We start from the raw sequence: 16,125 nt of genomic DNA, 5'->3' as shown, positions 1-16,125 counted from the left end.
CCTTATAGACCTGTAGCTTGAAGCTCCAACGGTACGTGAATAACTAGCTAAACTCTTTAGTCACGGGATATACCATCCGTTAACTGTTAGGCACTCTACTAAAGACCGACAACTGCACTTTCCTTACTACAGATATATTATGTGTCCATATTAACCAATCAACAATGCGATAACCCTTCACAGAACGCTCGTAAGTACAGCTGGGCCAATAACCGTTATGCCCCTGTAGTTACATCTAACTTCTTAAGTACCACTGATCTCTTTAATGAACATAAGTCATAGTTCTACTATGACTGAGTCCTCTCTTCCAAAGAGAAGTTGTAGCCACTATGTTTAAGACTCGGAATCAACCCTTAAGGGAGCAATCTATCTATTTGCCCCTACTTTGGGGAATGAGTGAATTCCATCTTGTGTAACTGAGTTCCCAACTCTCAAATCAGACAAATCCCCAAAAAGATAGGCATGTTGAGTTGACAATCTGGTCACTCTCACCCATACTAATCAAAGGATCGCCCTCAGAGGCAGGAGTTCCCAAAACACTCAGGATTGAGGTCATGTCACCTATGGTCGTTTAGGTGAGATGTAAGTCTCAAGTATCAATGGCGTTATATAAAGAGACGAATCATCTCGTGGTCCGATCTTACACAAACTCTTTGTATAGGACACCCCCTTTCGCATGTCTCCATATGAATGGTCAAGATCTACCATCTTTAGTAGTTCACAACACTTGCAAACCTCTACAAAGAGGGTCCTATCCGTAGTGTCACCAGGATCAAGGATCCCTCCTTAATCCTTATACTACAGACGTATTTAGGTTATCACTTAAGGCATGATCCACTTGTATATCTCATATACATGCTTCAGTTTACATACAATAACCATGGAGTTTTGTTTATTGGATATGAGTAAATATCAAATAAAATAACTCTTATTTTATTCATAACAATGTGTACATATTACAAACTACGTGACTTCGGGAGAATTAGGACACCAATTCCAACATTAGGTCCCCCTACTAGCTCACAAACGGAATTAGCCTTAGAATAGCGTGATATAATTACACGTTTAATTTTGGAATTAAACAGAATTGGATAATCGATTAATATTTAAATATTAATTTCATGAATAGGGATTCATGGTGATGGATTTGGTGATAAATTAATTTAATATTTGATATAAAATTAATATAATTAATTATTAATTATTAATTTTATTAGAAAAATTAATTATTGAATTAATTTTTGTAAAATTAATAAAATTTCAATTTTAAAGAATTAAAATTGAAAATTGATTTTGATTTTTAAATTCAAAATTCAAAATTCAAAATTCAAAATTCAAAATTCAAAATTCAAAATAGAAAAAATTGGAAATTTAGAAAAACCCACAAAGTGGGATTTCGCCACTCGACTTCAAAGCACCTTAATCACCATAATCCACTAATTCCACCAAGTAGGTGGAGTCTTCATGAGAGAAGACTTCAAAGCATGGGTTGATGGTTTAAAATACAAATGGGATTCAGCTGAAAAGAACATGCAATTGCTGAATTGCTTAGTTTTTTAAAGTTGAAGAAGTTGTTCTTCAACAAGCTGAAAACCCAGAAAACCTCTCCTCCAATTTCCCTAAGTTCAAGCTTGTTTTGAGTCTCACAACTCAATCTAAGGCTCCTAGAGAATAGTAGGGAAGCTCTAGTGGTGGTCCACAACCTGAATTAGAGAAGATTGCATCTATATTTTGTTGAAGAAGAGGATCTTCAAATGTATGTAATGAAACCCACTTAATACCTCGTGAATATGCTTAATTTGATGTCAAATTTGAGATATTGGAATGCTTAATGATCCTGTTTTCTTCCGCTGCATGTTTTTGTAAACCAACAATGCCAACTATCTCACAAGAGTCATGATTTCTCATGTAAACTTTACCATCATTCTACTCTCGATAGGTACAAAAGTAGCCTTTTTTGGGAGTCATGTGGAATGGTCAACAAGAGTCCAAGATCAAATCATAGGTGAACTGAGAATCACCATTGCTATTATTGTTCTCAGTCACTGTAAGGACATCAGAGAAAGAAAAGGAATTTTTACCCGTGGACGGCTCATATTGTTTTTCTTATTCTTTTCATTCTGTTTACGTTTACGGGGTTAGCAATCTTTCTTCCAATGACCATCCTTTTTGCAGTAGGTACACTTTGGCTTAGAATGACCCTTTTCACCCTTCTCTTCCATGTGATGTTTCTTATTCTTGGATTTGCTTTTACCAAATAATCCTTCCCCACTCTGACTGGTTTTATTCAAACTTTGAAGCTCCATTTCTCTAGTTTTGATGGCTGAAATAATAGTTTCTGTGTTAATAGAGTATCGACCATACTTAAAAGCTATTTTGACTTCCTTGTAAGGTTCTAGTAGTGAGTTTAGGAGGATAAAGGCTTCATTCTCTTCTCCAACTTTCTCTCCAGGATTCTTGAACTCAGAGGTTACCTTCTTGAATTCATCAAGATTTTTAGAGAGAGTTTTTCCTAGATCCTTCTTAAATGTAAAAAATCTCTCACGCAGATATATTCTGTTGGGTAGATCTTTTGAGACATACAGATTATTCAGTTTGTTCTAAATCTTGAAAGTAGATTCTTCATCAATAACCTGCCTGAGAACATTATCACTTATATTAAGGTTGATTGTCCCATAAGCAATAGACTCCAAGATTTCTCTATCTTCTTGTGTCATCGAGGCTGGTAGTTTTGTTAGGTCTTCTAAAGATTTTATGGTCTTTTCTTGGCCTAAGATTGCCCTGATCTTGGCTTTTCACAACCCAAAGTCTTATTTTCCATCAAACTTATCAATTTCAAATCTAGCAATAGTCATTCTTGTTTAAACAAGATTTTGTTTCTTGATTGATGAAGTAGGCTCTCATACCACTGCTACAATTTTTCACTTGCAGGTTAAAGAGACTAAACACTGTACAACAAGAAAGGCCACACGTCAAGCAAGAAGGAAATAAATTGCATGCAAGAAATGAAGAAAAGCAACCTATTTAAACAATTAGAAACCATAGACACAAGAGAGAATGAAAGGATGAGATTAAGGGAAAAGAAGCTGGAGAGGGAGATGAGAAACAAGATGATACACACGGTTTATAATGGTTCTGGTAGAAATTTGCCTACATCCACTTGAAGGGGAACACAATTTTTATTAAACTTTGAAGAATGTAGAAGGAGAAAGAAGAATTACAGATTAGTTGCTCTTTCTCACTTTCTTTGATCTAAATTTTTGTCTAACTCAAAATGAGCAATATTCCTATTTATACTTGACAGGTAAAGAGAAATTGATACAAAATTTTGGAGGTTCAGCCCCACCAGTAAGTATATAACAATATGTAAATATGCAAATGTTTTATTTTCTAAAACTATTATGCAACAAATAAAAAAAACGTACATAGAAATGAAATTATTTATGTTATAACTATTAGTCCCTCAATTTCAAATTTACTCGTATTTAATGTGAAAGATAAATAATATTTGAAGTCATAAGAAAAATAAAAATAAATTAATTTTATTCGTCCATCCGGACTAACTTTTTTATCTTTAATTTTTATCCAGTTTTCTTTAAGAGGTGTTCAAATGATCTGATAAGTGATAACATGAATAGCTCATACTACTCAATTTAAATCATAAAAGTTGAGAGGGTTAGCTTTTTTTTTCAGTTGCGGTTGGGATGAATTTTTTTTCGATTTGGTTTTGGTTGTATCTACTAAATCTATCGATATAAATTGTATCTATTGGGCTCACCAGATACATATATTCAAAGAGTCATGTTCCATCAAATCGTGTTCCTTTCAGAAAAGGTAAAATAGTGATTTATTTATTTATTAAAAAAAGTAGTGATAAAATGGAGAGATAAGGATGATCTCCTCATAACACACATAAATATATACTACAATATGTGAGGTGGAAGATTAAACCATAGACTAGGTTTAGCAAAGACATAACCAACTAGGAAAATCATCCCACCAACAATGGGATTGAGACCCATCCACTACCTAACAAGCTATACCCTTAGGTACCATATTTTGATATCTTCGAATATGCCTAAAATGAATCTCCCGTTGCACACGTGAGAAAAATATCATCAGCCACCGATCTTAATAGAGTTAGAATTTTATATCGACCACATGGACCTCGAGATTGATAGTACAAGTTTATGCATCTTGTATATCTCTTCTGTTTATGTATATGGGCATTAAAATATCATTTTTGGTCCTATAATTTGAATTTTATTCTATTCCAATCTACATACTTTTTAAATTTTTGATTTCAACTACTATAGCCTTGTTCGGTAACCATTTCGTTTTTTGTTTTTGTTTCTTAAAAAATTAAGTCTATTTTCTCTCTATGTCTTACAATGATTTGCTTCTTTATCAAGTACAATGATTGAATTTAAAAAGAAATTTTTAAAAGCTACTTTTTTTTCAAATTTTGGCTTGGTTTTTAAACTATTGGTAAAAAATAGATAATTAAAGAAGAAATTTAGAGGGAAAGTAATGTATATAGGCTTAAGTTTTCAAAAATAAAAACCAAAAACCAAATAATTATCAAACGGACCTATACTTTCAATCAAACTTGTTATTTAGCTAATATAAATATAGTTTAACTGATATATGATATGTATTCATGACCAAACATCAAATGCCAGTATCTCCCACCCTCAGTCATAACTCAAAATACATGGAACACAATTATATTTTAACCAAATTTTTTTAAAAGTAACTTAAAAGGAAAAACCTATTACATTTGATTCACATCCACTTTCTTTTGTTGTTCATATATATTCTTTTTAATGTATGGTTCACTTTTAATTTAGATCGATCTCATCCTTGATGGTCTCATAATGAATATTTTCATTCTTGAAATTTATAAATTATCTAATCTTATATTATCTCGTTCACGAAAATGTGGGTACTTATATCAATCTTAATGTTTTTGGTTTTTTTTTTGTAGAAAAATTCTTTAAATGAAAATTCAAACATCTAATTTTGGAATTTTTTTTAAATAATGTTATTTTAATAATTATTAACAAAAATAGGGTTGGGTGGATAATATTGACAAAAATAGGTTTTTTAATCGTGTATCCCATACACGATTATGTTTAAATCGTATATCCGGTACACGAGTCCCTGTGATTTGGCACACGCAGACAATCAAAATGGCAATTATGCAACATTGATCGAGATAATCGTGGACCGGGTCCACGATTACCCTAAGTCGTGTACCGGGTACACGACTTAGTGGTCCCTTAAATGCCGCAATCCCTTCTTCTTCTCCCATCCGAGACCTTTTTTCTCCTTTCTTCCTCTCCACTACCATCGGTCGCCAAATCCACTGTCGTTCGTCGTCTTCACGATTACCTTTTTCTCCTCTCTTGTTGTTGTCGCCGTGAGCCGATCTCTCCCACCCGCTGTCTTCAATCTTTGTCGTCGCCCACCTTAGTAAAAAAAAAATTATTTTTTTTTCCAATATGTGTATTTGTTTATAAAAATGAGACTGCTTCATATATATATCATTTTGTTTGCATTTGGGTTGATTTAAATGTATGATTCATGGATATGCTATTTTGTTTTTATTTGGGCTGATTTAAATGTATAGTTTATGGATCTTAGATTTGGATTGATTTAAATATATAATCTTTAGATCTTATATGTTGAACTTAGAAATTGGATTTTTTTGGACTGATTTTGTTGGGCTATTTGTTGGGTTGATTTAAGAAAATATTTGGATTTCTTAAAAAGGAAGAAATAATTTTTTTTTGTCGTATTAATATATTTTTTGTCAATTATAACAGTTGAAAAAATTATAATAAATATGTCGATGCGTCCTGAAGATTTAATCATTCTTGAACCTGGAAATGATGGAGACTGTGATATTGATGTTGAACTTGATGAATTATTTGGAAACGATAGAAGTGGGGAACATGATCTTGGGTTGGTACCATCGGATATGTTCACCCAAATAGATTGGAAAATTACTAATTCAACATGTGAACGAAGGTCAACTTTGGAGGAAAGAAGAATATGTGTAGATAATTCTAGTTTAATACATAAAAGAATGTTATTTAATACTAAAGAAGATTTACAACTTGCTGTAAAAAAATATCGTGTGACAGAACACTATGAGATTATTGTAGTGGAATCAAATCAAGATATTTGGTATGTGAGATGCAAACAGTGGAAGGATGGTTATGATTGGAGGTTACGGGCATATCGGCGTAAAATCATGGGATATTCAAAATCACTAAACTTGAAGGGGAACACTCATGTTTGTTTTCAGAATTGATACAGGATCATTCATAGCTTGATTCAAATTTTATGAGTATCGAAATCCAAATTTTGGTTAGAGCTAATCCTAGGATACATATGGCCCTACTCCAAAAAGCAATTAAAAAAATATGGCTATAATGTTAATTATAGACGGATGCGGAAAGTAAAAAGAAAAATGTTGATTGTTGTGTTTGGTGATTGGGAGAAATTATGTAACGACCCGAGTTCAGGAGGGGTACATGAATGAACTGATATTACATCCAAATGAGAGGGATCCTGAGGACATGAAAGCATGGCTAAGAAAGGCTTAAAAGAATTGAAAGTTACTATCTATACCAACAAGATGCACCTTCCTTTTCGGTAGTTCAATCATAAGAACTCCAAAGTTAAGCGTGCTTAGGGGAATGTCAGGGCCAATTACTTTTTTGGTTAAGCTAACATTTTATCGCACAATATGATTTCAACCTATAAAAGACAACACACACAAATTTGAGCTTGAAAGAAGGAACTTGTTCTTGTAATAAGTGGCAGTCATTCAAAATTCCATGCTCTCATGTAATTATAGTTGTAATTACATGTGTTTGACATATATACCTTTTATTGATGGATGCTACAAATTGTCTCATTTCAAGCGATGTTATGAAGGTCGCTTCCATCCAATAAAACACCTAGATTATTGGCCAAAATTATCATTTATAGAAGTTCGTCTGAATGCGAACTTACTAAGAGAACAAAGTCGGCCAAAAAGTATATGCATTCATAATGAAATTGATTGAAGAGAGGCAAGCCAAAAAGTTCGATGTATAATTTGCAAGAGAGAAAGACATAACAGACATACTTGTCCACAACGTACATTAGGTGTTTCCTCTTCGGGTCATTCAATTTTTTATGTAATTGTATCTTTTATGTAATTGTATTTTTCATGTAATTGTATGTTTCATGTAATTGTATCTTTTATGTACTTGTATTTTTTATGTAATTGTATCTTTTATGTACTTATATTTTTTATGTAATTGTACCTTTTATGTAATGAATTTATTTTATCTAATTCATTCTTAGGAAATAGATTTTGTTATGTGATGGATTTTGTTATGTAATGTAATTTGAACTTCTTAAGTAATGGAGTCTGGTCTTTCTAATCCTGTACAACTATATCAACAAAATACACATCGTTCACAATCGATATGGGATAGTTCTTGTACCATAGTTTTGAGTTATCGAAGAAAGGAGGCATCTGCACAACATACTATCCCATTTGATCATGTATTATTCCCTACGTTGAACAGGCAGGTTTTCTTGGGGTTGCACAGATTGGATTAATCCAACTTGATCGGTACCTCACTGCTTTAGTTAGTGTTGGAGACCAGAAACCCACACATTTTACCTGCCTTGTAAGGAATGTACAATTACGTTGCAAGATGTTGCCATTCAGTTTGGGTTACGAGTGAACAGAGAACCATTGACAAGTTCATTACAATATGATTGGAAGAATGTTTGTGACGAGCTCTTAGGCGTTCTACCAAATGATCTGAAAGGCTCAATATTGAGTATCCCGTGGTTGTCCCAATTTCCAGAATTACCTCCCCATGACGACGATATCGGAGTACATAGGTATGCACGAGCATACATTATGCAACTTATTGGAGGATTTTTGTTTGCTGACAAGTCGAACACTCTAGTACATCTCATGTTTCTCTCGATACTGTCTGATTTACAGCATGCTGATACGTAATCGTGGGGTGGTGCCTGTCTTACATGGCTTTATAGAGAATTTTGTCGGGCTACCAATGCACAAACGTTGGAAATAGCAAGGCCGCTGATACTACTACCTGTATGGGCTTATGATAGATTTCCAATTATAACACCACAAGTCCAGTTACAGACCCCATGTCATCGTCCACTTAGTGCCAGGTATTATTTCATTTATATATTTATTTCGTTATCATTTTATGTAAGAATATAAATTAATTGTATTTTTCATAATTTTAGATGGAGTGGTATATTAACTGCCTCTGAACAGTCAGCAAATATGTTGCTAATATATCGAAAAATATTTGACAAACTGATGCATAATCAGGTAACAAATGTATATATAAATGAATATTTAAAACATTTTGGGTGTATAATTACCTTCTTTTTCTTTTTCTTTCTCTTTTTCTTTTTCTTTTTTTTTTGTCAGTTTAATTGGACGCCATATACACAAGATATTTGGTCATCACTACCTGATTACTGTCGTGATGGTGAAGACGTCTGATTAACTGTTAGCCCTCTTTTATGCTTCCATATAGTGGCAGATCGTATGTTGAGACAGTTCGATCTGCGACAAACGATACCTTCGTTGTGCTATACACTCCCAACACTACACCAGATTGATTTGAGAGGTAAGCACGACCAAGACTGGCGTCGAATTCACGCGAAATATATATCCTACTAGCATAGACGACATGATTGTTGTGCACGGGGGAAATAACAAATGGGCCAGCTGTATCAGATGACTACTTTCCTTAGTACAATTCAATCACGAGACGATTTATCACACCTGACAGTGCTTACTATTACTGCATGGTAAGAGATTCAATCACGAGGCGACTTTCTAAATATGTGATATGAATATTGTTTAATATTTATTTTTTTCATCGTACAAAATAATTTTATCGAAGATATACAACAATATTCAGCACAATTTACCAGAGTTGGATTCAATGTGTCACCAAACATTGGTCAACATAGAAAGTATTATTCAACAAACAAGACGACTCAATGTTGCTGACACTAATCGAAGACGTATTCGTCATAGACGACAACAACAACAGGGTGAAGCTAATTTAGAGGCACACAAAGACAACCCCACATGGGGTAAGGGTTAGGGAGTCGTCTTGTTTAATAATGAAGGAATTTGTGGACCCGGTCCACGAGTCTTAATATTGTTGTACATCTCCAATTAAAAAAATAATTAGTCAATCAATTTTAAAAAAAAAAATCATAGTCCTGGTCCATCAACTGAGCCGATGTGATGCTGACTGGATTAAATGTTAATTGTGTACCCCGTACATGATTTTCCTTCATACTAAAACTATCCTATTTTTGTCAATACTTCCCATTCCCACCTATTTTTAAAAATTCTTTCTCATGTACCCTATTTTTGTCAATAATTTGAAAATCCACAATATTTTCGAACTTGATCTCTAATTTTGTGATCAATGATATTGATATAATACAATAATAAGTTTATTTATGTTTCGGTTGCCTACCGTTGTTGATAGAGTTACATATATGATTGTTTCAAAATGACATATTACACATTGCAGGAATTTAAACACATGACCTCCTTGGTCATCTGCTCTAATACCATGTTAAATCAACGATAGACCCAAAAATTTGTTCATGGATAAAGGTAAATTTAATATTATATTATCTGATACTTTGTATAATTTTTCTTAGTTATAGCTAATAGATATTTAAATCATTTACCAAAAACAGAAGGCAATTTATTTATTTCCTTTTTCAAAGTATTAAAAAATATATAAAAATTGAAACTAAAATAAATATCAAGATCGAAAAATAAAAATAAGATTTAAACATTTGTTTTCAATTGATTAAAGCAACCTTCAACTAAAGGACTGAAAAAGAAAACAACTTCCTACTAAAGGAGGTTTCAAATTCTCATCCCCAGGCATTTAACTCAAAATAATGATAAAATAACAATGACGTTCAAATATCGTTTTAAGTACTCTACTTTTAAATATCCAATTTTAGTCCTTATACTTGTTTATCATTTATTTGTTTCAAAACTTTTTGTTACTTATTAGCATTTTTACCCTAAATTTTGAAAACATATTCAGAAATTATATTTTCTTGCATGAAAATTATTATTATTATTTAATCAATTTCGATAAAAAGTAACTTTAAGTGACTAAATTTAAGATTTATTAAATTAAATATCAAAATATATGAATCAAAATAATATTTTGACCCAACCATTAATAATACACATAACACATCCAGGTGTATAATGATGGTCAGTCTCTCTAATGCACCAAAAGTGGTGTTTCATTCAAAGCCTTTCTTAAAGATGTGAAAAAGCCTACCATTAAGGGAGAAATTTTGCTTCAAAAGATTGCATCTCAAAAACAAGATCCATCAATCTGGCCTCTCTGGCCAAATCTCTATGATATGGGATGCATCAAAAAAGTTTCTCCATTTCCTAAGTAACAAACTTCTGACATCAATTTCTTAAAATTTAAATTTAAAAAATCACAAAATTAAGCATGTAAAAATCACATGGCACAATCATCATATAAACTATTTTTTATAATTTAAAAAAATGGTTATCATTCTCAATCATCAAGCTACTTATCTACTTCTCCTTCTCCCTTTTTCAATATAAACACAGGCTAAATTATAAATTGCCTTTTTACTTTTGTCATTTATTTCAAGAATATTTTTATTCTTTCCAATGTTATAATATTAACTTTAAACTTTCATAAACATTTTTAAACTACTTTTTAAGTAGAAATTCTTTACAATTTCAAGTGAAAATTGAGACTTGAATAATATGCCAATGACCAAGAACGAAAATTTGGAGCATCACAATATTTTAAGAGGCATACTGTTCTTAGTACCGATTTCTATTTAAAATTCAAGGGTCTTTATCCCAAAAAGTTGGAGTAGGAATTAGGAGGAGTGAACTTGTGAACTCCACTTCTTGATTGGTCCAAAAGATCATGGACTCTAAGTTAATTTTATGTCTCATTAACTCCTGGACCGTAGCTCCCAAAAGTTCTATTACTCTCCAAACTTCACAACTCCTTAGAGTTCACAACTCTACTTCTTGTTCCAAACACTCCCTAGTTGATTGTTTCTCTAATGGTAGTTTTGAAACGTTGATGAAAGTTCAAAGTGAATATTGCAACTTTTGAAAATATAGAGGTATTTTCTAAATATATAACTAAACATAACAAGGCAAAGATTAATTAACTGGACTCCTATTTTGCAACTTGAGACTAGAACGAGTCGATAATAGGCATGTACATAGGCTAATCTCATTATACAAGTTAGCTAATTTAATTAGCTAGCTATGTAAATTTAAACTTATAAAACCCACTTATGCAAATAATAAACTCAAAACACATTACATAATTAGAGAATTCTACAACTCATTATAACTCCTTCATTTGCACAATCAAAATATTGAATACATGAATTCAGGCTACTCAATTCTTAACTTACTAAAACAATGACACGTTTACATGTTTTAGTCCTAATTCATTCCAACTCTTCTGGGAAATATCATTCAATTATTCTCGACTAAGGTCTCTACAATAATGCTAGAAGTTTTAACACTTATTTCATTGAAGTAAAATGAATATATGTAATAGATACAAAGCTGAAATAGTAGCCGACAAGGTGCGAGACCAGTGCTTATGAATGCTACGTACATTATATTCATGGCATTTTTAGTGGACATTACGAGTAATCAACCCTTCAAATATAGTAAAGAGGTCCTTGTTATCCGGGCCAAATATCTCATCAGCCTTCCGAAGGGTCTCCTAAAATATCGAGAAAAAAAACGATTCATCAATGTTTAACTGTGTGCATGTTCGTGTGTGTGCGCACGTGCAAGGAGAGACAGAGGACAGTACCTCTTTTGTTTGCTTGTGGGCATTCAACTCTTTAACATTGGTTAGGAATGAACTGAACTGCTCATAAGACAACCGGCTCCTACAGCAAAGGGGCAAAGTAGAAACATTAACAATGACCAAATGGAAAATTAGCAAGCACGTGCAAAATAGGAGGAAACATCTTTTAAGGAATTGGATTTTTTCTTTTTTGAGTGATAAATAGCAGTTGGTTGTCAAAAGTAGCAAGAAAGTTGGGAAAAGATTATAACGAAACCACCACAATATGGCTATTTTATAATAATTGTTGGATGTGGATTCAAAGATCTCAATACCCCATTAACAACCAATTGATATAAACTCGAGGTACTTCTCACTTTACATCTAACAGTGAAGAACTGTCAGCCACGTTGAGTATTCTTTTTGATTTTGAAATTGTTTAGATTTTGTTTAGTTGTTCAAGATCACTTTCAATTGTTTAATGTTCAAGCTCTATGCCCATACTAGTTCTTACCTCACTTGGCGGAAGAATTCTTTCCCATCAACTCGCGTTCGTCCTGAAACAATTAATAATAAATATAAACGTAATCAAAACATTCAATAAGCAATAGTCGGTTACATTCTTCAAATGCAACGAACTGTGTGTTGGTGGGTACACAATCATATAAGGGATGCTGCTTGGCTCACTTTTAGTTAATAAAAGTGTTGTTAAACCTAGCTGCCATGTTTAGAGAATGATGGGTGATGCATAATATGATCTTTAGAAATGAAATTTAGATGGGTGCATTTCTACTTAAAAATTGAACTGGCTCCACGCAAGAAAAGCCATTCAGAAAGCTCCTTACATCTAAAACAGAATTACAGTACCACCTGCTCAGAGAAAACAAGCTTCAACTTTTGTAATTATGGAAATAGTACGCATCACATTTATTTCTGTCCATTAGCTAGTTCAATCATCAATGCTTGATACCCAGGAAGACTACTGAAAGAAAAACCTCATTAACATAATATATAGATAAGAAAGATAAAAGGAAAGAAAACACTAAAATATTACCCAATGAGAATTATGCTATAATCGACCCGTGCTTTTTTTTTCTTTTTTTTTTTTTTTCAAATTTGCATTTGCCAAATTGCCAGACCAAATACACCCACCAATTCCTAAAGATATCCGAATGTACAAGCAATAGAATTCGAAACGGCGTTTTAGGAACAAACCAGTATGAGGTCCTCCATGAGGGCTTGAAACTGAACTGTGATTTCCAGCGGACGAATACATCGAGGTCCTATCAAACATCCCCCTTGAGACAGAGAATGACATTGAATGACGCTTTGGGGAAACAGGTTTAGATGTTCTCGTAGGAGACACGGATGCAGAAGAAATGGGAGGAGAACCAGGAGGTGTCAGCCGAGGAGTGCTAGTCTGTGATGCTAACAGAAGGCTATTTGATACACGAGGCCTTGAAGTTACCACTGCAACAGAGGGATAAAGAAAAGTGAAAAACCACATAACCAAGCTGAGCGATATAAGTCTGTTTTAAATTTTTTGTTAATTATAAATTATTAAACTTATACCTGTTTCATTGACTATTGGTATTCGTGATTTTATACGTTAGAATTAGCTACAGTTATCGGTTCGTGTATAACATGTAGGGTCCGAGATTAATCGTGGTATGTACTTACCATCTGCCTCATGCTCTTCTTTTACAGAATTCACTGTTTCAGAAGTGTTGCTCTGGACCGATGAGTATTTAGATGGTGGCAATGTCAGATCATCTTCCAAAACATATGAATAGAAAATGTCAAAGTCAGAACCAAGGGCAAACAAATGTAATCAATTGGGTTGTCACAAACAACCACTTATGTGCTTCACAGCTACAAGTCGGCCATGAAAAATTAATTTGAACAATGATATTGTGCAAACACAGAAACTGATTTTGAGTAACTTGTTACCTTCAACAACCGAGGCAGAGGGCAAACTTTCCTGACTCTCTATTTTAACGGCAGCCTCTGAACCTCCTGTGGCTGTCTATAGTAGCACAAAGAAGGTTGAAATCAGAATTCAGATTTTACACAAAATGCCGACAATATTTCATCACACTGCTTCCACCGCTGATTTGATATATATGTTTTGGTTTAAATACTACTCCAGTCCCTATAATTCCAAGTTTTTTTCATTTTGATACTTGTACATATAGTTTTCATCCATATTAGTTCCTGAAATGATCGTTTTAGTTCCTTCTTTTCCTCTTTCATTTCATTTTTTGTGTCACAATTTCAGCACAAGACTACACGCAATAAGTTTTTAAAAGGATGAAGCCATAACTTCGTAATCAAGGGTATTTTTGTTTGGTATAAAATTTGTGAGAATTTTGCCATTGAAATAGCCACTTTGTAGAACTACACAGACCAAGAGAGAATCAAATGAACAAAGTGAAAAGTATAAATACAAAAATTGACGACATAAGAAGGGCCCAAGATGAACGAAAGTTGAAATAACATTAAAACTTTTTTATTCTTTTCTATGGGTTAAACAAAACGTTCTCGAAACACTTAGCCAATATTGGTATTGGATAAAGACAACTTACAGAATTCTCGTCCTCGTGTAGCGACTGCATAAGCGTCTTTCTGAAGACCTCCAGCTGCAAACAATGCAAGAGTCAATCTTCTAACGAATTTTACATATATATGTATCCCTTCTACTTTTGCAGGTTAACTTCGAAGCATTCCACTATTTCCTTCCATCATATGAAAATAAACTTGCGAATTTCTACACTGCGAAGTGATTTTCAACTATTTCAAGTTTAACATAGAAATCGAAAGTCCATATGCCATATTTATTCAACATAAAAATCGAACGTCCATATGTCATATTTATTCAACCCATACTTCGCACAAAAATCTGACTCTATTGTAACTTCCAAAATTCACATATTCATCGTAATTATAATTAATTCGAAAATGTTAATCCAAACTTAGAGTTTTAAAAAAATATATATATATATCAAAATATACAAACAACAAAACGATTAAAAACTACCGCTATACCTTCGAGACATCTCGAGTGAGTTTCTTCACGGTGTTAGAAAGCGACGCGTTCTCTTGTAACAACGTCTCCTGCAAATTACAATGAGCACAAAGATGCACAATCCAAACCAAAACAAATTACAAACGGCAATCAAAAAGCAAAATGAATCAGGCAGACCTTTTCTTGCTCGGCGCGGGCGAGAATTTCGGATTTCTCGGATAAAGCGGCGTCGAGAGATTCGATCTGCGATTGCAGCTCTGCTATGAGAGCATCCTTCTCGGAAATTTGCGACTGGAGAGCGGAGGATTCGGATTCAAGAGCAGAAACACGCGTCGAGAGAGCAATGGAGGTAATTTTCCGAGCCACATCGAGCTGCTCGAATGGATCTGACGGTAGAACTTCCAGTACTTCCTCGGGAAGACCGAAATTGGCAACACCGGATTCTTCCTCCCTCATTTCTCTCTCCTCCTCTTTTTTCTCTCTCCTTTTCTTTTTTCTTTTTTCTTTTTTTTTTCTTTTTTTATTTTATCGAGTTTGGTGCCACACTATACTACACTATAGCTTGCTAAGCTACGTCGTATGCAATATCATTTTTGCCAATATACTTTCAAATTTGTACAATTTTATCTCTATATTTTTTATGGTTTAATTTCATTTCATATTCTTTTAATAAATTTTAAATTTTGTCCTCGTTGTTGGTTATTGTTGAATTTTTTATAAAATTTTATGTTATCTATTAATATATTTAATGTAAATTTTGAAAACATATTTATATGGTATATTTTCTTACATAAAAATTATTATTATTATTATTTAATCAATTTTGATAAAAATTAACATTGAGTGACTAAATTTAAAATTCTTTTTAAATAAAAAGACTAAAATTAGACAATTAAAAGTAAGAGGACTAAAATTGAACAAATTTAAAATTTAGAGACCATAATGATATTTCTAAACTTTTTTATTTTATTTAAGTTAAAATATATTTTTTTATTAGTACTTTAGAATTTGTTGAATATTTAAGCTTAAATTTAGACACTTGGAGTTTTTTTATCTAAATAATAATGATATTTTTAATGTAAGAAAAATACAACAGGTAAGTATATATTTATAACATAATAGTTATCAAGAAAATCAACAATAAACTATTGATGTCTTTATAATTTATTGAAGATACAT

The 16,125-nt window shown here is 32.8% G+C and overlaps 1 protein-coding gene across 2 annotated transcripts; it reads right to left on the bottom strand.

Annotated features, from left to right (window-relative positions):
- Window positions 1–11,442: 11,442 nt before the first annotated feature.
- On the bottom strand, window positions 11,443–15,544 carry LOC120068419 (PH-response transcription factor). Of its 2 annotated transcripts, XR_016525076.1 has the most exons (10): window positions 15,124–15,471; window positions 14,967–15,035; window positions 14,507–14,560; window positions 13,872–13,947; window positions 13,602–13,694; window positions 13,137–13,391; window positions 12,792–12,903; window positions 12,436–12,478; window positions 11,946–12,024; window positions 11,443–11,852 (listed from the first exon to the last, which is right to left on the bottom strand). XR_016525076.1 is itself a non-coding variant. In XM_039020179.2 (9 exons), the coding sequence occupies exons 1-9, from the start codon at window positions 15,400–15,402 to the stop codon at window positions 11,760–11,762; spliced, it is 1,041 nt and encodes a 346-aa protein (XP_038876107.1). In that variant the 5' UTR covers window positions 15,403–15,544; the 3' UTR covers window positions 11,443–11,759. The 2 variants fall into 2 exon arrangements, 1 of the variants encoding a protein (XP_038876107.1); XM_039020179.2 differs by lacking the exon at window positions 12,792–12,903 and having other exon boundaries at window positions 15,124–15,544.
- Window positions 15,545–16,125: the final 581 nt, after the last annotated feature.

The sequence above is a fragment of the Benincasa hispida genome, chromosome 12 (assembly GCF_027475165.1).
Source record: "Benincasa hispida cultivar pf3 chromosome 12, pf3_genome.v1.1, whole genome shotgun sequence".
Classification (NCBI taxonomy): Eukaryota; Viridiplantae; Streptophyta; class Magnoliopsida; order Cucurbitales; family Cucurbitaceae; genus Benincasa; species Benincasa hispida.
This window is presented reverse-complemented; position numbering and strand designations above follow the sequence as displayed.